Here is a 22,463-nt window from a genome sequence, read left to right as displayed (position 1 = left end):
CATGAACTTTCTTTTATTTAATTTGAGTGTGGCCAGTTTGTATGAACAAGCGCACCGAAGATAGCTTTGCTTCAAAAGTGTTTTGCACTGCGAAAGTTTTGCTTCAAATTAAGAAAAATTTGTCGAACACTTAGAAACTAATGCGGAAAGACAAATATAGTTAAAACTGTAAATACAACCAAATAATAAAAATTAATGTTTTTGAAAAATAAAATGCAGAAGCAGCAATGTGGCACTGTTGCTGGATTAATCTGGAAAAATAAAATAAAATTATACAAGAAGTAATTATTATAATGAACGATACCTCAATTAAATTTGATAGCTTCAAAACTTGCCACTTTCAAAGTAAACCCTCTTCAGCTAATTAGCCCAAACTTTAACAACAGCTGCTGCCAAAAGATTGAACATATATATTTACGTACATTATGTATGCGTGTGTGTGTGTAAAAATTTTGTTTTAAACAGCGACTTGACAGTTAAGCGCTAATCGTTAACCGTTCAAAGTGTACATTCAAAGCAGCTGCGACCTGTTCTTAAGTAAGGTTATTAAGAAAAAGCGAAAAAATACCGTTATTAGGTTATAAAAGTAAAATTATATGTGTATAGTATATGCAACTAAAATCTAACTGCCACAGCAAGTGTGGCGAAAAAAGTATAAAATCAACTACAACTGGCTGCAGCAACAACTCAAAGCGAAAGTCAACAGTCCATTCATAGTTGCGCCATTAGCTGCAGCTGCAAATAAACAGCGCGACAACGCATTGCAGGCAAGCGCCGTGAAGTATGCTTTAAAAATTGCAATGCCAAAGTGTAAGCGAATGCTTTGCATTTTTTATGGTTGCCAAATGTGGACAAAATGGTGACTATTTTCAGCAGCGAAATGGCACGAGGCAAAGCGCATATGTGTTGAATGTTGCACGAGTGTGTGTGTGTGTCACATATGTTTGTGCTGGAACATTTCTTCGCACGCAAACGACAACCAGCAAAGCTGCTAATGACTTTTAAAGTACTTTTTATGCACAAAAGCAACACACACACACACACATATGAACAGTTTAGCGAAAGGCGAATATTTTTTTGGTATTTTTGCTTTTTTGCTATTTTTTTGTTTTTGTATTTCGCTGTGATTTTTTGCTTGACTGCGTTGACATCATGGACGCTGGCAAAAATTGCTGCTTATGTGTGTATATATATGCATTTATGTATGTGTGTATGTTCGCATGTAGTACAATCATTTGGTGGCAATTTTAGTTTCGTAACAACAACTACAACACTCAACAAACACAGCAAGCTCTGTGTCAACTCGTTGCATAACCAACTGCTCTCTCGTCTTTGTCGTTTGTCATCAACGCCTCGCACCCTTTGCCGCTCAGCCTCAATGGCAGCTATTAAATGTTGCTTTTTTGCTCTTGTTGCTGGCACATAACATAAGCACCTTTCTACATATGACTTAATAGGCGGCAATTTACAATGGAAAAAACTCAGCAGCCAAACATGTATGTTGGTGTGTGCGTGTCGCCGCAGTCATGCCGGATCACTGGCATACCAGTTTGCTGAATACTTGCCATTTTTTAATGTTTGCTAAAAAATTACTTTGTAACAGCTGCGCGCTATTCGCCGTTTAATCACCTACAAAAAAGCCAAGCGCTGCGAAACATTATTTTCATGGGCGCTTATTTCACATAATTTTGGGTGACGAACGTGTGCATAGTACATCTATGTATATTTGTGTGTGTGCAGATGTGTATAAACGTAATTTTTCGTTTTTCGTTTTTCGTGCAATTTTCTAATTTTGCACCATTACACCACATATTTTGTACCACTTTTGTACCCTTGGAAATATGTTACTGAAGGGTATTCGAATTACGTTCATAACATTTGTTGGAAATCAATATCACTAATACTAACAGGCATATAAAATATTCAGATTGAGCAGAAAAATCGATAGTTGTATACCTGAAGATCTAATTATGCCATTCATCGCTCGAAACTTTAAAAAAATTAGTATACGTTTTTTTCTCATGGATACCCAAAAGTGAATTTTAATCACGCCCACAATTTTATAACATCAGAAGAGTTGCTAAATTTGTTCATGTGAGTTTAAGCCGTACAAAAATTCGTTGAAGCTGTCCAAGCACCCACGAGAGTTTAATGTTTTATGGCTTTTCATGGAATATGTCCAAGCATCCTCCAGAACTTAATTTTTAACACTTACATGGAGCGTTTTGTGATCGAAGTAGAGCATAGACACGTTCGAGATTCATTGAAGATGTCCAAGCACCCACGAGAGTGTGATTTTTGAACCTCTCATGAAGCCATTAGTGATCAAAGATGTCCAAGCATCCTCGAAAGTTTCAACTTTTATACCTTCATGGAACATTTTGTGATCGAAGCAGATATTGCCCCACACAAAATTCGTCGAGAATCACCAAGTATTCTCGAGAGGTTGATTTATTATACCATCATATAGCGTTTTGTGAACGAAGCAGAGCGTAGATCCGTACAGGATGCATTGAAGCTGCCCATGCATTCTCGAGAGTTTAATTTGTTTTTGCTTTCATGTAGCGTTTTTTTTGATCAAGACAGAGAGTATATGAAATAGATATATTCTAGAGACAGGTTTTGTCGTGAACTTATTGGTACATCTTGCTACCAGGGACATGTTTAATGAGTTGAAGCTGAGCTGAATGGAACATCGAACACTATGTCTAACGAGAGCCTACTTGCCCTTGCCTCAAGGCAATTAGTCTTGAAATCATAAAAAAGTTTACGATATGTCCAAATGGATCATGTACAACACACGTAGAACTACTGCATTTAGAACTTTTTACACAAGTTAAATCCTCACTTAAGCAATAAAAAGTACTTTTCTGATAATTAACCATAAATAGCTCCCTTTAAGGGATCACGTGAGAACTTAAAACAAAGTCTTGAGACAAAATTCTTATTTTACTCAGTTAAATGCAGCAGAAAACTTAATAAACATGACTGCCTTACACAATTTTCATATCGCTAGGTATAAAAATTTCGTTTTGCGCCTAAATGTATGCTTCCTTACTCTGCTTCACATCACTCAAACTACTTTCTGCTCTGCAAATGTTCGTCTAACGTCATCGCTACCGAAAGCGCAGGCAATTAAAGAACAGCACGATGGTTGCTCGCAATTTTTTACAGCTCTGCCACACCCTAAATGACAAAAGCATGGATTTTTCGGTTTGTTTGATTGTTTTGGATTAGTAATTGAGCGCTAAGTGGCGGCAGCGTGTGGTAAGCGTATTAGCTAGCGTTTATAGATGCTAATAAAAAATTGTGACTTTGTTGCAGCCTCATTACACAAAGAGCGCTGGTTGTTGTGGCAACTTTTTAACGACAATTAGCGGAGAAAAAGCACACAATAGTGAAAAGATTTGGAAAAACCAAAATTTAGTAGCGGTTAGCAAAGAGTGGGAAGAAGGGCTTATTATGTAATTTTTAAGTGTATGTCGGATGGGTTGGAAACCAGCGCCTTATATTTGTAGGAGTGCTTATTTCAAGGCTGGGGTACTTAATCTAATTAAGTGGCGTATAGCTTGCAAAAAAAGGTTTCAAGAAGTGCAAGTGATTCATTCGATTTTATGTTAAATAAATTTATTTTTAGCACGCCTTGATATTACAGTAGTTGACACAGTTAATATCTTTTACTAAATACTCTATCAATTAAGTAATATTTTAGACCCAAAATGTAGTTTAATCAAAAAAAAATATTTGATTTTATGTCTTTTGTCAAAATGTTAGACTAGTCTTCTGTTACTTTTAAGGATGTATGTTTCCAATATGATGCTATACAGACCTTAAACTTGCTGACAGTGTGCTCAAAGCTAGTCAAGGTGTGTACGACTACACTCACTGTAGCATCAAGTTACTTCCGCAGTAAACTAGGATGAGTGTCTGGCCAAAGCGGAAATGGCTGTAAAGTCGATAAGTTTCCAAGAAAGAGCACCTTTACTCAAAGTCCAACAGGATGAAAATGAGCAAAGGTTCCCTTGACTTCGGACATTCGGGCGCTGGAGCTTCAACCGAGCTCAGCAAGCGTTGGTCAGCGAGGCTTAAGATTCTGGAGTTTGTCAAAGTTGTAGGGAGGAAGATGAGGTGGAAACATATTGCTCTGACCAGTTTCGCCAGACTATGGTTGGATCATCTGGGTTGCCATGCCTTCTACGAACGCGGCGAATTGGCTGTAGTAGGTATTAGCTTCATTAGTAAACTGTTTGTAGCCCGTAGCCTTTTAGTTAATATTTGACTGTTTTTTTGATTCTTATTTTGGACTTCTGGGCATTATAACGGACAAGCTTCTGTCACTGTACAACCGAGTTTATATGTGGCCTCACAGGAAACAGTTCATTTACCTAAACTTATTTAATAAAACATTGTTTAGGAATTATTATTTTTTATACTCTGAACAAGGTATATTAAGTTTGTCACGAAGTTTGTAACACCCAGAAAGAAGCGTCGGAGACCCTATAAAGTATATATATAAATGATCAGTATGTTGAGCTGTGTCGATTTAACCTTGTCCGTCTGTCTGTCCGTCCGTCCGTCTGTATATGTACGAACTAGTCCCTCAGTTTTTAAGATATCCTTTTGAAATATTGTAAACGCAATTTTCTCTCCAAGAAGCTGCTCATTTGTCGGAACGGCCGATATCGGACCACTATAACATATTGCTGCCATATAAACTGAACGATCGGAATCAAGTTCTTATATGGAAAACTTTCACACTTGACAATGTATTTTCACCAAATTTGGTATAGATTATTTTCTAAGGCAACAGTGTAATCTCCGAAAAAATTGTTCAGATCGGATTTCTATAGCATATAGCTTCCATACAAACTGAACACATAGTTATTAAACGAAATGCACCTGTGAAGGGTCTATTGGCTTCGGTGCAGCCGAAGTTAACGTGTTTCCTGTTTTTTTTTTTAGTTTTAGAGTTGCCACCTTGACGAAAAAAATATTATTTCTTATAAAAAAAAATTAATTTTGTTAAATAAAACCATATTGGCATTATTTTGGAACTATAATTTTTTATGTTTTATTTTTTATGTGTTGTTTTATATTTAGAGTTGCCAAATTATTGAAAAAAATAATTTCGTATAAAACAAAATAATTTTTATAAAATAAAACCTTAATAAAACTAAAAATATTTCGGAATTTTTATTTTTTATGTTTTCTTTTTTATTTAGAGTTGCCACCTTATTGAAAAGAATTATTCCTTATACAAAAAAAAATAAATTTTATGTAATAAAAATTTACATAATTTCGGTATTATTATTTTTTATGTTTTTTTTTTTTATTTAAAGTTGCTACCTTATTGAAAAAAATATTGTTTCTTATAAAAAATTACAAATTTAATGGGCATAAGCACAATATTAAATCTCATAATTAACTTTTGACCACAAAAACATTAGCATTTTTAGCTAAAATACACATGCAACACACACGCAACGCCACACAATGTTTCTGGTTTGTTTTGTGGCAACATTCAAACTACAAACCGCGAATTATAGTTAACCACACAAAGCAATTTTTCATGTGCGCCTCAATTGACAAAATGGCAGATATTTTAATAACTCGAAAGCGCCGTTAGTTAGACAGCGCCGGCATTTATATAACAAAAACAACAAAAAGTAACAGGCAAAAAGTTATAATCAACAATAATGCAGTGATGCAGTGTTGCAATGTGGTGTGCAGCATAATTTTGTGGCATTTCAAAAATGTTGCCACTGCAGTTGAAGTCTGAAGAGTCACGTGATTATTTGCCTTAGTTGTTATTGTTGAGCTGCGCTGTCTGTTTTTTCGTGTAAATGGTGCTTGCTGGTTTATAAACTGCCTGTTTGTGCATTTGACAGCTGTCGTTATGGTTTGACATGGGCCATTTGAGTGAGTGCACGCGACTTGCATGAAAGTGGTTGTTGTTGTTGCTATTAATGCTAAATATAAATAGTTTTAGTTTTGGAAATCTATTTGCGTTCACCCACACGCCGCTGATTATTTCAATATTTTATTTAGTAATGTGCATATTGTTGTTGTTGTTGTATGCCACAGCAGTTCGTGCCCGTGAAAATGTGTGACTAAACGTTCGCGTTTAGCTATAAATTAATGGCAAAAATTGCTGCTGGCAGTCAACAATGGACATACACACACAAACACACGCAGCCATTCATGTATATGTGTATGCATATGTATGTATGTGGAAGCACATACATGTGGCATGCAACTGCACGTGTTATGTGCACAGTGTAATAACTTGAATTATTAAATTTACCACATGACACAGCCACATAGCCACACCTACACACTTACTCATACTTGCAGCATGCACACACAATTGCCCACCACGTGTTTGTTTGTGTGTCTCTCCATCTCTCTTTGTTGCCGCTGGCATTTGGCAACAAAATGTTCGTCACGCCGCTGCCACGTCACATGCTATTTTTATGCTGCGCTTTTCAGCTGTACTACATATGTGTATGTGTGTGCGTATGCTACTTGCCACAATAGCCAACAAGCAGCAACATTCAACATGCAACATGCCACATGCAATGTTTATTCTTTTGTATGTCTTTCAAGTAATTTTTATTACGAAATTCCTTTTTTATTTTCGGCATTCGCTTTCATGTCAGCAGGGCGCTGGCACTTTTTCGGCCTTTTCTTGCCGCTTTTGGCACTTCTCTCGCCAAACAGGCACGTTAATGCACATGTTTACATTGTTTCTGCTTCAACTTATTGTTGTAGTGTTTTCATTTCTTGATTTTTTGTTGCCTTAATTTTCTGCTAAGCAGCATTGTCGTCGCTTTCAGGCTTGAGTTGTTTGGAAAAACAAACAACAACAATGTATAATTGAAAAGCGAAAAAAAATATTTTTTGGCAGACGAGAAATATCGCTTTGACTTGCTTGGCAATGTCGTGTTTGAATTTAATTTTACTTAATTTAGCTACTTGAAAATCGCTGTCAGCATTGTCTTATATCTCAACCAAGTACGTTTGATTGAATTTAATGGGAAAAGTTTTTCGGTTGCTAGTGGAGTATTTATTGGCGCATGAAAATTATTGCCGTCGTTGGAAGCGTGGTTTTTTGGAGGAAACAAGAGGTAGGTGCGACGGTGAATATCACATACAAAAGAACTAGTATACAAACACAGCTCGTGAGTTGTTGTCGCAGAGTCTATATCTACTTTTTTTCGGGAACTTTTTTCTCCCGAAATCCTATATCTCATGTTCTTTTTCACGCTCAGGTTTGAGCAGTACAACTATATTTCTCTTCGGAAACCTGCATTGTGAGTTAAAAAATTTCGTGGAAAAATCATGGGTTTTAGTGGAAGAGACTTTCAAACTGTATTTCTTTTCATGTTCAATAACGAAGAAAATAATTGAAATATAACCTGTTAACCTTTTATCTTTATCTTTATCTTTATCTTTATCTTTATCTTTATCTTTATCTTTGTCTTTATGTTTATGTTTATCTTTATCTTTATCTTTATCTTTATCTTTATCTTTATCTTTATCTTTATTATTATCTTTATCTTTATCTTTACCTTTATCCTTATCCTTATCCTTATCCTTATCCTTATCCTTATCCGTATCCGTATCCTTATCCTTATCCGTATCCTTATCCCTATCCTTATCCTTATCCTTATCCTTATCCTTATCCTTATCCTTATCCTTATCCTTATCCTTATCCTTATCCTTACCCTTATCCTAACCCTAATCCTTATCCTTATCCTAATCCTTTTCCTTATCCTATTCTTAATCCTTATCCTAAACCTTATCCTTATCCTTGTCCTTATCCTTATTATTAAAAATTATTAAACTAGTTTTAAGGCGTTTTTACTAATAACTCTCATAAACTTTGTAAAACAAATTTTGGCAAATGTGAATACATTCTCTCTTTCTCTCTTTACTTGCAGGTTGTGCCTTTTTAACTTACTTTAGCCCGGAGAGCACAACGACGGCTGCAAATTCGCCAACAACGCCACAAGCAGCTGTGCTCAATGATAAAACGGCCTTAACTGGGGTAAGCACGCAGATATATGTATTTTCAAATTAGTTTAAAAAATTTTGTAATTTTATTTTTTAACTGTAGTTGCTTGTTGTTGTCTAGTGCACTTATTTATTTATAGAGTTTTGATTTTTCTTACATAAAATCTAATATTAATTTGAAAAAAAAAGAATTAGAAAATTCTGAAAACAATAACGCCAACTTAATATCACAAGCTCGGAGTAGAAAAATGTTTATTAGTTCTTACATATAATTTTCTGCCTAGTATTTTAGCAACTTTTGTTACACACTGTTTTCACCTTACCATAATTTTTAGCTGCATGCCTGGTTTAGCATTAAATCACCGTCTTCAATTATTTTTCAAAACCAGTTCAAAATATTATTTCCGCATTTCCGCAGCATTTGGCATTTCGGTTGTAACACATATCTACTTTTAGGCGCTCATTATTTCGAAATACTGTTCTATGTTTGTTTGTGGTTTTTTGCTTTTGTTTCAGTGCATTTGCACTCATATTTGCGCTTCACACATCAAAATTCGCTGTTCAATCCACAAAATTCACCGCCGTTAATCAACCACATTTTTAGACTGTGTGCTTGTGGTTTCAGTGGTCAATGGAATTTCGCTTTATTATGCTATACTTTGGCAATTTAATGCCAACGCATTTTGTTCGCTTATAAATACACTGCAGTAGCGGTACATTGTTGTTGTGGCAAATAATGGAAATGAAAGTAAATTTTCGCTCCTCTTGCCTGGAAGCATTGCTGGACAAAGTGTTCATTATTTCCGTAAATACTACTTAATATTGTATTTGAATTTCTGTGAATTTTTTTTACATACGGATACTAAGCAGAAATGGCTGTAAATGATTATAAATTGGTTAGAGTTCAAATTTGCTGACGAGGTAAGAAAATTTTTAAGTTTTTCTAGGACATGCAAAAATTCAAAGTCCAATTATTTTCAAAATATATTTGAAATATTGGGAAGTCGAATAAGTCTTTTCGTATTTCTAATCAAATGATATGCTATAATCGCATAAGCGGTGTCTACGCCAATTAAGAATCAAACTTCAACTTATTTTTTATATTTATAACGAACATTAATGAACCAAATATGTATCATTTGGTCGACCACTTTTTGCTGTTTTTCCGTTAGAGACGGTATTCCTGCAGTGTAAAACTTTTCTGGTTTCTCGGCGAAAAACTGGGAACAAGTAATTTCACAGGCTTCTCTTGTAACCAAAGTTACTCCATTAAGGGAGCTCTGCATTGTCCAAAACAAATGGTAGTCCGATGGTGTAAGCTCAGAGCTATATGGTGGATGCGTCGAAACTTTCCAGCCAGGCTTCCAGTTTTTGCCGAGTCATCAAAGAAGCGTCTGGTCCTGATGGAAGACGAAGCCTTTTCTGTCGATCAGTTCTGGCCGTTTTTTCGATTGCTTGCTTCAATCTCATCAGTTGTTGCCAGTAAAATGTAAAATCAATCGTTCGACCAGGTTGGAGCAGCTCATAGTGGATGATTTCTTTCCGGTCCCACCAAACACTCAGCAAAACCTTGCCAAGCGTCAATCCTGGCTTTGCAACCATTTGTTGAGCCATGATCTTTTTCGCACATTATTGTCTTATGTGATCCACTTTTTGTCTCGTGTTAATATTCGCTTCAGAAATGGTTTGATTACATTTCGTTTCAGCAAATATTCGCAGATGTTAATTCGGTCCATACAATTTTTCACAGACAAATCATGTGGTCCCCAAACGTCTAGCTTCCTTTTGTATCCAACTTTTTTTAAATGGTTCAAAACCGTTTGATAATGAATGCTGTCATGGCTGCTTATGTGACTGTCCTGGTCAATCTTTTCCATAATTCAATCGACTTTTTCAACGGTATATCGACCAGAGCCAGGTTCATCTTTCATATCACAATTTCCAGAACAGAAGCGAGCGAACCATTGTTATGCTACATGAACTGATACAGCATCGTCGTCTCCGCTAACTTCACAAATATCATTTGTGGCTTGCGTGGCATTAATCCCTTTTTTATACAAAAATTTCAAAATATAGCGAATTTCTTCATTATTTTCACTCATTTTTGAACAGCTATAACTTTTTTTCAACTTCCCTGAATTAAATTTTTTTTGAGTTAAACTTAAGCTTAAAATCTGTTTTTTCTAACATTACATATGGAGTATGACACAATATATGGCATATACGACTGCAACGACATCTAAAATACGAAAAAACTTTTTCGACTGCAATGCTATAGGTTGGGTCTTGCCAATTTCGGATTGCTAAAACCTAAAATGATATTGAAAATTTTCTAATACGTAGGATTTATTCCTAAGTTGTTGCCAAGTGGTGTAGGAGTCAAGCCACCAATATTTACTAAATTGACAAAAATACGTGATGGAAAACTCTTTAACTCAAATTCGTAATCACAACATCTCAAATATCCCAAAAGCCTCTTAACACAAGGGTTTTATTCAGATTTGTTGAGAAGCGAAAGCCTTCCAAAACCTGATCACCAAAACCACCAAAAAATAAATATTTGAAACTTATCCTCAGGCGGTATTAAGCTTCTAATCCATACCATAACTTCTTTTAACCCACACCATAAATTGTTCCTTCATAACTAACAAGGTCAGCAAGGCATGTAATAAAACTTCGACAATTACTTCACTCAAAACTTGCTTCAAATTTCGAGAACTGTCAAACGCTATGCCACATTAAACGCATCAGTTCATTTCGAAAGGCTTAAGTTCGACTTCAAGTTAAAATTTGTTGAATGCTCAGCTGTATTTTTTGCATAAAGATACTTGCAGCAGTTGACTGCAGGTGCTAGGCAAAGGCACTATACGCTAGTTTTGTCAGCCTTTACAGTTGCAGAGCAGCCAACTTAAGCGCTGAAAGCGGAAATAAAAAAATTAAATGCTCATCTCGAACTTGAATGGGCATGGCCATGGATATGAGCTATGAAAGATGCCATTTTTGCGCCAGCAAGACAGACATAAACCCACATACAAGCCTATACGAACACAGCTATGCGCTACAACCCGCACGTTAGCGTTTGGCTACACATACATAGAAGAGTTATGCGGTCACACATACATTTTTGCAAATGCCAGCTTTTTAATGTTAGGCGGTTGGCCTTTCTAAGCTGCCTGCCGCCTGCTGCTGGCTGCTGGCTTGTGACATTCGCATGTTGTTGTTTTTTTTGTTGGTGTTGGTTGTGTTGGTTAGTTCGGTCGCATGACGCGTATTCAAATTTCTACTTGAAATGCAGTTTTTTGCCCCACAACTGCCAGTTAGCTTACGTATAAGCATATAGAGAGATATACAGATAACTTCTGCTTGCGCGCTTTCAGGCGCAAGGCTTTTTTGTTTGCTACGCTTTCTTCTGCCAAGCAGTGCAGCAAGCGCTGAGGAGGCGTGTCGGCTTGTGTGACTTGAAACTTTTGCATACAAAGTGAAATTTATCGGGCAGTCAGTGAGTGAACTCAAAAAGCGCATATGAGTGTGTATTTGTGCTTGGATGCGCTTGCTTGTGTGCGCTTTGCATGTGTGTGCTGGCGGTTGATGTTTAAGAGGCAAAACTTTCTAAATAGAATCTGCACTCGGAAATCATAACGGAAATTTTTAAAATAGCTAATATTAAATGTATTTAAATGTGTATGTGTGTGTGTGCTTTAGGCACTATGCACTGAGTGGCCAAGAAAAGCGCTTGTGGTTATGCGACAGCAAAACTTAAGCACACTTCTTACTTCTGCAAGTAGCTAAGGCTGCTATACATGCCCGAATACTTACTTATAACCGCCCGCACACTACTACCCAGCATTTATGTGTGTGTGTGTTTGTGTGTCCTTGCGTTTTAAAATCTTTTTTCTAAGCAACTAAAAGTGACTTCTGGTTTTAAATACGATTCTAAGATTTTTGATTAGTACCTAACCAGTGACTTTACCATTATGCCACTTTTCGTTTTCGTTTTCGTTAGTTTCTACAACAACAAGCATGCCCTGCGCTACTCACAGGATATGCCGGTCATAACTTGCATATATTTTGGGGTAAAATTCTACTGCAAAAAGATGACAGTTGCAAAGAAAGGTGGTTATGGGACAAGAAATGCAATGATAACAATAAAAAATATTAGTAAGGAAGTACGAATGCGGGCGGAACCGGGTTTTTTATGTTACATAGTTTTTGGTGTAAGCTAGGGGGGTAATAATTGAGACCTTTGAACGGAATTGGAGAGATGTAAAGCTAACTTTGCGTTTGAAAAGATTTATGCTTAGCCTAGACTTATCGAAAACTTAGATTTTTGCTACAAATAAGTAAGCTATTAATAATATGGTTTAGCTGGAGACTTTTTACGATGTTAAAGTGTGGCTTTTGTCGTACTTACGCACAGCGAAAGCGCATAGATTTTGAAATAATCCTTTTAAAAAACAAAATAATAAATAATAATGATAATAAAACAATAAAAACTAAGCGCTTGTGTTGCCATTCAATGCGCAGAAACCGCCTTTTTTCAGTCTCTTCACTGCTCTACTTTGAGTTATGTATAATTTTTCTCCAGAAAAGTCGAGTAAAAACTGGAATTGTAAGTTACTCATTTCCAAAAGTAAAATAATAATGAATGTCGATTTTATAAGCATAAAGATTAATCGCTCGTGTCTCCCTCCAATGATCAAAATCATCATGTATTCGCTGCCTTTACTGCTCTGCTTTGAGGTTGAAACTTTTTTCTCAATAAAATTCCAAAATTCCTGCGCATGGCGAGCTGTTGGGGTTGGCACTTCTACTATAAATAAAATAAATCCAAATAAATCAAAATAAAATATAATATAATAAATTTTCATATAACTATACTACCTATGTAACTGCGCATTGCTACTCAAAAGTGCTTGCATTACAATAATATATATTATATATAGTATGTACATATATACCATAGGCGGCGGAAGTTCAAAATGCTAGATTATATTTGCATAAAGTTTTCGCAAAACTAGCCGCACTTCTTCATTTCCTTCCTTTCAATGCTGCCGCTCCCCCGACTACTACAACAATTGCCGATACTTTTGCTGCTTGCTGCAAGCTGCCTCTACTACTGCTGCGCTTTCAATTCGAATCTTTATTGTTTGCCTCACCAGTGATTATGCAATTTTAGTTATTGTAGTTATTTCAAAGTTTGTTGAAGCGCAATTTCTTTGCTGGTTTTATGCATGAAATGAAAATTCATGCCTGAAAGTATGCAACATTTATGTAAAATCGGAAAATATTAAGAAAAAACTTGCGCGCATACTCACACATGCAAACAGGCTTGCGTGTGTGTGTGTTTGTGCAACGAAATGGAATGTGGGTTAGGCATTGTCAGTTGAATATTGCATTTCCGCATAAGCAATTCGTTTGTTGTGCCTTCTTCGTATGCTTTTGGGTTGCGCTAAAGAAATCTAATATTTTCAGTGGTCTCGAAAAATGCATAACTTAAATGAAAATGTATTCATTTAAAATATTTTTTTTGAATTTGTGCTTTTAGACTTATATTGGACATAAATTAAAATTTTTTTGAAATATTTGAATATATGGATTATCACATATAACTCTATAATCTTCGGTTCGCACAATTATGAATTTTATAATGTTAGTAAAATACTTATTCTATGATAGAAGCTTAAGTTTTGAGCGTCAAGCAGATCTCTTAAAAAATAACAGAAAAAAATTTCTGAACTATTTTACCAAAATCCGCTTAAAGTCAAACCTAGCATAATTTCAAGCACCTTTTGGTAAAATAGCGTCGTTCTAGAAGTATATGATAACCTAAAAAATACCAAAAAATTCTTTTCTTTTGATAAAAAAAGTTTCATACTTTTAAGAGCTCCCAATAACATATCTGTAGCCACCAATCCGAAAAACAGCCTGATTCTAGAAGTATATAAGAGTCTAAAATATACCAAAACTTGTCCGCTTTTCATTGTCGTAAAAAGTTGTATCTTTTAGAATTAAAAAAAAATGTACCAAAAGATATTTCTAGCTACCATTCGGTAAATTAGCGTAATTCTAGAAGTGTATAATAACCCAAAAAATACCAAAAAATTCCTTACCTTCGGTTTTCATAGGAGTTAGAAAGAGTTGCATACTTTTAGGAGTTTCAAAAATGTACCAATAACATATTTGTAGGTATCATTCGATAAAATACCGTTCTTCTAGATCTAAAAAATACCAAAAAAGTTATCTACTTTCAGTTTTCAATGGAGTAAAAAAAGGTGCATATTTTTAGGAGCTTCAATAATGTAGTTTTTTAATAAGAAATAAAATTTTTGTATAAAAAACTAAAGCAAACACTAGCAAATTATGCTCAAGATACGTGTTTTCATTAGTTCGAACTTTAAGAAAAATTGAGAAAAAACGTAAAATTTTCTAGCATACCTTTAGGCCGACCACACCCATATGCGCTGATTTTCCACCGTGTCAATTGCCTTGGTTAATAACTTAGCCACAACAGAGACATAAAACAGCTGAGATAATAAAAAAAACTGATAAACCAATCAGAGAAAGGCAAAAGCGCTAAGCGCTGCACAAAAAGATAAAGCATACACAAAGGCTGATAAGCATGAAAAAAGCGCAAAATTGTTGTGCGCATACAAATTTTCGCCGCTATGCAGTTGAGTGGCGCAACGAGCTGGGTTAGATGCTAGGCAAAAAATTTGCAAAATATGACACTTAAAAAAAGTGAAAAAAGAAAACAGAAAATCTACAACAAGACGCAGGGCAATAGAGTTGTTGACCAGCGGCGCTTAGACAGCTTGTGTTGCAGCCACAAGCATTCCTTAGTTTCACACAGGTTTGCTCTACCTTTTTGCTTTTTTTGATACAGCCAGGCCGCAAAGGCAAGCCATTGGGCGCTGTCTGCCGGCCTAGTTGGTTAGCCAGTTAGAGGTCTGCGCTTGGTCGGCAGCGTTGGCGGCGTATTCAAAGCAGTTAAAATGCCTGTCAGTAGACAGCGATTTGGTCAGGAAAAAAGCACGAAATTCGAAAAATGAAAGCAGCCGAAATGTTGCTAGGAAAAAATGCCATCGTCGGCAGCATAGTGCGCATTTTTCCGTAGCTTGCTTGCCTGTCTTTGCTGCGCCTTCAATATATATACATATGTGTGTGTGTGTGTGTCAAGCATGTGATTCTCTTTGGCCTCTACGTCATTGTGCGCGCTTCCCTTGTATGCGTCGTTATGCTTTTATTCCTTTCCTTTCCTTCGCCTGTGTACGCTTATGCGGCGGCTTGATTAATTGCCGACTGCGGTTAAAAATTTCTGCTGATTTTGCTAGTTTGGACACTACACCCACCGCAACTAGGCCGCGCACCATGCAAGCGCACTTAGTTATACGCCCAATAGGCGGTTAAGCGCTCTTATGAGGTTCACGGGAATTTTAGGCATATTTTTAGCTAACGCAAGCAAAACTATTTTATAATATATTTCGGCTTTGTAGCAAATAATTTATGTCTCCGCTGGCGCGTTGAACGTGAAAAGATATGAGATATTTTTGATAGTAAATATGTATATGTATGTAGGTGTATGCGTGCGCTTTGAGATATGATTTATTAGAATTTCATTTAAAGTGATAAAGTGGCAAGATATTGAGATTGTACTGCAATGGGGAGCTTCGCCAAGAGGAAGTGAGCTTCCTATATTTAAAGTGAAACTAATTTTCTTCATTACTTGTGTTAGAGATTTCGCTATATGGTAAAATTTAGGCTAAGAAAGGTTTATTTCGTAGGCCAATAAGCTACGCATAGTCCAGTTTTGGTTCTTTGCGATATCAGCTGGAGTTCAGTTACTAGGTCCTTGAGAAGCAGTATTTTTTTAGGTTGCCTGCGCTTGACATGATTTTTAACAGACTCTGTGGCCTCCTTATCAATACCTCCCCCAGTGTGTCATACCGTGGGGACCCCAGATGCTTACAGCGTAGTCTTGCCAATGCAGGACAAGTGGAGAAGAGTTGCTTCATTGTTTCCATGATGCCTTGCTCTAGACATTTCCTGCAGTGTTTTCTATTTCAGCCTTCAGCCCTTTTCTTCTGGCTCGTGTCACCATCGGATATTGACCAGTTAGTATTCCGATCATGTTTCTACAGCCTTTTCTATCAAATGCCAATAAGAATTTTGTGTATTTCCGATTTTTTGCAGTTTTGCACCCATGTAGCTCCATCAGGTTTTGGTGTTCATTGCCATGCTTCTGTTCAGGTAATATTTAAACTATTCAAAGCATTGTAAGCCAATTTCATAACTTTATGCGTAAAGCAAATATAATTGAATATATTTTCCCTGGCTGCCATTTACATTCTGAGGCACAATAACCTCCATTCTATTTTTAATTAAATTTTTTTCGGTTCACAGCGCCATCTGTGTGTATATTTTGTACATTCATGCTTTCGTAAGCTTTTAAGCGATCTTTAAGTTAAGAAAGCTACCCAAATTTGATACCTTTTTGGCTGGTTCATATTTTGAAGTCCCCAAATTATATATGAATTAATGTAGAAGAAAAAAAAAAACACTTCATGAAATCGTTTATTTCACTCCTCCTACCAATCAATTTTTAAGTAAACAGCTAAGCGAAATCCGCTGAAAATTAAGCACAACAAAAGTAAGTCGATAAACCGATTAAATGAAATTTTTTTTATGCGGCAGCATAACAGACAACTGAAGAAGCTTTATTTCTACCAACGGATAGTTATTGTTAATAAATCCGCGTCCCCTTTGGGAAATGGAAAAACAAAGAAATTATGAGTGAATGAAGAGAAAGCTGTAAAAAGCCCGTAATGGAAACATAAAAGCTTAAATTAAAAGGGATTGAAAAATTTGATAAAGGAAGGGTAGACTACGCTATAGATTTTCAAATACTTTTTTAGTACTATTTTTAATCGGAATTAAAATAAAATAAAAAATCATTATCTTCGGTTGCATCGAAGCTGGATCAAAAACTGACCATCAAGCTGATCATGTATTTTGGAGGAAAGATGTATAGAATATAAATTCAGCGAAAGCTGTGAACATGAAATCAGATGTTCTGTACCAATAAGCCTAGCTGCTCTTAGAATTTTCTCAACCTGCCTATTCCGTAATGGAAGTTGACAAATCTTGCATCCAAGATGATGAGAGCACCTCTTGGGTATACATTCAGCAATGTAATAGAAAATATTAACAGCATTTTATAGTTATAAAGAAGTCTTGAGATAACTTACTTTGAATACGGAAACCAAAAAGCTCAAAGTAAATCTATAAGCACACTTCGATTAAGGTATCTATAAGGCAATTAAATTAATTCTGTATGAAGTTGAGTTACTGGGTAAGTGCACTTGTAATAAAGTAACTCAGCGGGAGATATAAAACAATGTGAAACGAGAGCGGAAAGTGCTCGCAAAAATCACAAAAAATTTGCATTTAACCAGCGCACACAAACGAAACGAGCCAAGTAAGCACAATAACTTAAAGAACCAATAAAGAAAGAAAAATACACAACGTCATGCACAGACATATACATATCTATATGCAAGTATAAAGAACACATTTATTGCTGTGTAACAGCGAAAGGGTAAAAGCGCGCGCGCCACAAAGCATGCAATGCAGCTGCAGAATATTAAGGCGCAATGAGACAGAAATGCAAAAAGGAGTGAACATACAGTAAACATAAAACTCAAGTGCTAGGCGCGCAGCTAAAATGCGCAGTGAGATGCTCGCCGGCAACTGCCTGTGCCACACATATAAATATAAATGTGGTAGTGTGCATGTGTCTGTCATGTGCGCCGCAAAGTATGCAAAGCGCGCAACCCAAAATGTTCTGAAGAAGTTGTGCATATGCAAAAGGCGTAGAGTAAAGTGCATTGCCAACGAGCGCGCCGAAACCGAAATCCACAACCCAAAACGAATTCATGTGTAATTAAAATCCTTTGTAAATTTATGGATATTTCGGTTTGTTTGACGCCTCTCTCTCTCTTTCTCGTACTTTTGGGTTAGTCTTCTTTAATTGTAGCTACTAGTGGAGTGATTTGAGTGACCCTCAAGGGAATATTTTAAGGAGTCGTTAAAGAGAATGGGGTTGGCGTAGATTCGCTGTGAAAAAATACCAAATCAAAAAGCTAATTCCAAGATGCTTCTTGATTGTTAGTCATAACACAAGTATGACATAACATAATATAACATAACATAACATAGCATAACACAATTTTACATAACTCAACTTTGTTTAAACTGACATGTTCAGTTAAATTAGCTTAATTAGACATCACCTTACTTAGTACAACTTAACTTAGCATATAGTAACATAACTTAACTTAACTTAAACAAACGTCTTTCAGTAAAAACTGATTATTGTAAACTTTAACTTAACTTTCTTTAACTTAATTTTACCTAATTTAACTTAATTTTACTTAAATTTACTAAACTTAATTTAATTTAACATAACTTAACTAAACTTAATTTAATTTTACCTAACTTAACTTAACTTGACTTAACTTAACTTAACTTGACTTAACTTAACTTGACTTAACTTAACTTAACTTAACTTAACTTAACTTAACTTAACTTAACTTAACTTAACTTAACTTAACTTAACTTAACTTAACTTAACTTAACTTAACTTAACTTAACTTTTTCTGTTAAGCCTGGCAAATATACCTTGTGGAATTTTTTTAAAGCCACATGCCTCCTCTTCTTTTTCCCACTGGCTGTCTTGTGTTGCAACCAATTTTCATATGATGTCTCTTTGCCGGCCTCAAAACGCGAATTTTTTAATGACTACTTCTGAATGTCCTTGTGAGAGTGTCGTACACTATGCGATTGTGGTATGTGGTCCATGCGGTTATCCCACACAGCATGCTTGGTACTTTATTTCAAGCTGCGGGGCCAGCACATCGCACACGCACACACATATACACCGAGAGCTGTAAGCACACGCGCGTTGTAGGCCACGAAAAGGAAAGTAATGTTAGCGAAATGGCTCCCAAGTGCATAACAGGCACTGCACTTACACATAGACAATGACACGTGCGTGCATGTGTGTGTTTATGTGTATGAAGATGCTTGCAAAGACTTGCCGCTTTTTATATTTAAGCTTGCCGTTCCTCTCTCTATGCTTATTTTGTGCAATTAAACTCAAAATGCGGCTGAGCGTTCTGCACATAGATAACGGTAGTATGCGCGTTGCATTAAGTTGGCGTAACGGCGCTTTATTCCGCTGCCACAGCAAGAGTTAAACGCACAGGCTCTGGAACGCATGCGTGCGTGTGTGCGAATTAAACAAATGTTAATGTAAGTAGGCGCAGCAAGAAGCGCAGCGTTGCATTTTTGCTTTTGAGCTTTACGTCGCTTTTTTGTATGTTTTTTTTCTTCCGCTGCTTTTTTGTTTTTGTAAAAGTACACGATTTTCGCAGGTAAATCGCGTGGCGTCTGCTCGTGATTAATGCCAGCTGACAGTGACAGCTGTAGCCAGCAACAACACAAAAACAAGAAAAAATAATACAACAACACAGCAACAACAACAACAACGTAAGCAAGCCAATAAAAATAACGATTTACCACATGCTTCGAAAAAAGTGCAAATTGGCTGAGTTGTTGTTGTTGCTAGGCAAATAAAAAAAATACATAGGAAGTGCTGCCTGCGGCTTGCTGCGCCACCCCACTGCAGCCTTGAACTCCGCTTTATTTACAGCACATGTCTTTACTTGAAAATGTTTCTTCTTTTTTTGGATTTTTTTTTTAGTTTCGGTTTTATACGCGACTGTAAATTTTTGAGGCGCATTCCGGCAGTTTCGTTTAAAATTTATATATTTTTTTTGCAATTTTTTCGCCTCAGAAGCCTCTGTGCTTCGCAGCTGTTCCTTAATTGCTGCTGTTGTTGTTGTTGTTGTTTTTACTGGCATTACTATTGGCGGCAATAAAATGGATTTCCTTGCTTTTAAGTAGTTAATTTCTTGCTGCCAACTGCATCCAGCCAACCGTCATCCACAGCGACCATCAGCTATTTTTTAGCGCTTCTTGCAAGCTTTATAAATTTGCGCGTTTAACCGCCGTCATTCCTCACCGGCGCACTGACATACGTTTTTATGCGCTTTAATCGCCATTAAAGGTAGTAAATAAAAGCAACGCCGCTTGTAAGAGGTACAATAAATATGCTGGCCGTTCGTGCTGCATGTATGGCTGTACATATATGTATATATATGTGTGTAAGTGTTTGCGGGTGTATAAGTATGTGTGTATCTGTTTATGTATGTTTCATGCTTTTAAGTAAGCAGTTGCCGTTGCATATCTGGCATATCTATCTGCCGTAACTGTCTGCAAACCGCAGCTGCTCGGTCGACGTCGGCCGTTTTTCTCTTGCCACGCTCGTATTATTTGTTTGATTGCTGTGGTTTAGAGTTTTAAATCGCATACTCTCGTGTAGTTATCTCATTTATTGTTGCCTATAAAGTCTATGAAGTTTACTGTTAATCTTGGGTATTGTAAAAATGCTGAATATTGGTGGCATGTTTTGAAAGCGGTGTATAAAAGTAAGCGATTTCAGCATCTACATAAAACCACGTGATTTGATAATATACATATCGTCACCTAAAATGCAAAATAACGTAATACCATTTTCATGTTTTCAGGCGAAGAAAAAGGGATATAATAGAAACAACTCATATTGGAACAAAAGTTGAGTTTTGGTTATTAAATGGTTATATATTGGTTATATGTTGGTTATACGTTGGTTATATATTGGTTATATATTGGTTATATCTGAGAGCGGAACCTGAATATTGTACGCTACATATATGTAATAGGTGTTGTAATAGAAAATTCACAAACTTTATCAAGACATTTTATTTAGTTCAAATCAATTGTCGACTTATGTTGTTAAGTCTGATTTCAAATATTTCAAATTAGCTTAGGTTAAGTTAATCTGGAAGGCCAATAAGCCACGTATAGACCAGTTTGGACAGAAACCAGATGATGTGCACTTGCTAAGTCCAAGAGAAGTAGTCATAGTTTAGGATACCTACGTTTGACGCAGATTTTAACAGACTCTGCGGCCTCACTGTCGAAAAATCCAGATTTTAAGTCGATCTAAGCCTTAGTTTTCTCGTCATCACAAATTCGAGAAGATCAGGCAGCTATTAATTTTTTTATTAGAAAATTTTATAGACGTTTCTCTTCGCCTTAAAGCTCAAAATATTCAAAAAATAATTCAAACGGGTTCAGGAGAGCTCTCTTGCCATCGCTTTTACACTTGCCTGTCGATTTTCTGGCACAATATCTTCTTAATATTTTCATCAGTTGTAGAGGTCGAAGGTTGTTCAGAACTTTTCTCCTCTTGAAGGCATTTTCTAACATTTGCAATGATTCCGCACACGAAATTTAGTAGTTATACAAAATTTTAGACATAATTTCTGTTCGATATTTTTATCGATTTAAGTTACTCTTTAGTATCGGAGTACAAAAAGCTAAACCTTTTTCGATCCGCTTATAGGGCCAATTCCCGGAATTATCTTCAAAAAGAAGACACTGACTGTGATTACGTGTGCAGGAAGGAAAAAGGAATCTTAAAAGATAAAAGGGCTGGCTTCATTTGATTTTTCATTAAACCATTTTATAACAACCTACTTATAGTTTTTTCTTAAAGCTTCCTGAATATAAACCACATATTATGTATTTCTACTCGTACTAGAGCATATAACTTAAAGGTGAACAACACCTCCGAAAAAATATGCTTTCGAAGATACCAATATATGTACCTGGTAATGGAATCTTGCATCGGCTTAAAGTTTTGGGCCAGTCAACAACTAAAAGAATAGATGTTGAAACTTTAATCTCATGGTTAAAAAAATGGATTCGAATTTTCCTTGTCAAGCTTTAGTAAGCTGTTATTTGGATGTAAAATGTCGGTTACTGTTCCAAACTTCGAAATCACTTTCAGCAAATGCACACTGACGGTGATACTGGTTGCTCTTACTGCATGAAAGGGGAAGGGAAAAAGGTATCTTAAACTATATAAAAGCTTGACAAGTATGAAAAAACTTAGCCTAATTTACTTTTATTCTGGTCTTAGGCTTATTTTGATACTAATTTTCAAGTAGAGTCTTTATATTGGCTATTCTCTTTTATTCGTTTTCAAGAGATATAACAAGAGAATCGCATATGTCGATAAGCAAAATGGCTTTATTTGGATATTAGTTCGAGAAATAAGGCCGCCTATCTCTTTTAAATATGCGCTGTGAGACCATGGAAAAGGTTTATATACAATAAGAACCATATAAAGACGAAATACTAACATTTCATTACTTTTTATACCCTGCACAAAGTGTCACAGTTTTTGAGATATTACATAAACTGATATTTCGCACAGTTTATTTTCTCACCAAGATGCTGCTTATTTGTCGAAATCGTCGAGATGAGAACACTATAGCATA

The 22,463-nt window shown here is 36.0% G+C and overlaps 1 protein-coding gene across 1 annotated transcript in view; it reads left to right on the top strand.

The window, feature by feature from the left end:
* LOC120776614 (CUGBP Elav-like family member 4) overlaps positions 1-22,463 on the top strand; it is a 975,983-nt gene that overhangs the window by 144,021 nt on the left and 809,499 nt on the right. Inside the window, exon 3 of the mRNA XM_040107404.1 lies at positions 7,944-8,050. Coding sequence (XP_039963338.1) covers positions 7,944-8,050 — 107 coding nt within the window. The remainder of the gene's footprint in view (positions 1-7,943; positions 8,051-22,463) is intronic.

The sequence above is a fragment of the Bactrocera tryoni genome, chromosome 5 (genome assembly GCF_016617805.1).
Source record: "Bactrocera tryoni isolate S06 chromosome 5, CSIRO_BtryS06_freeze2, whole genome shotgun sequence".
NCBI lineage: Eukaryota > Metazoa > Arthropoda > Insecta > Diptera > Tephritidae > Bactrocera > Bactrocera tryoni.
The sequence above is the reverse complement of the archived record's forward strand: the minus strand, read 5'-3'. Positions and strand labels throughout refer to the sequence as shown.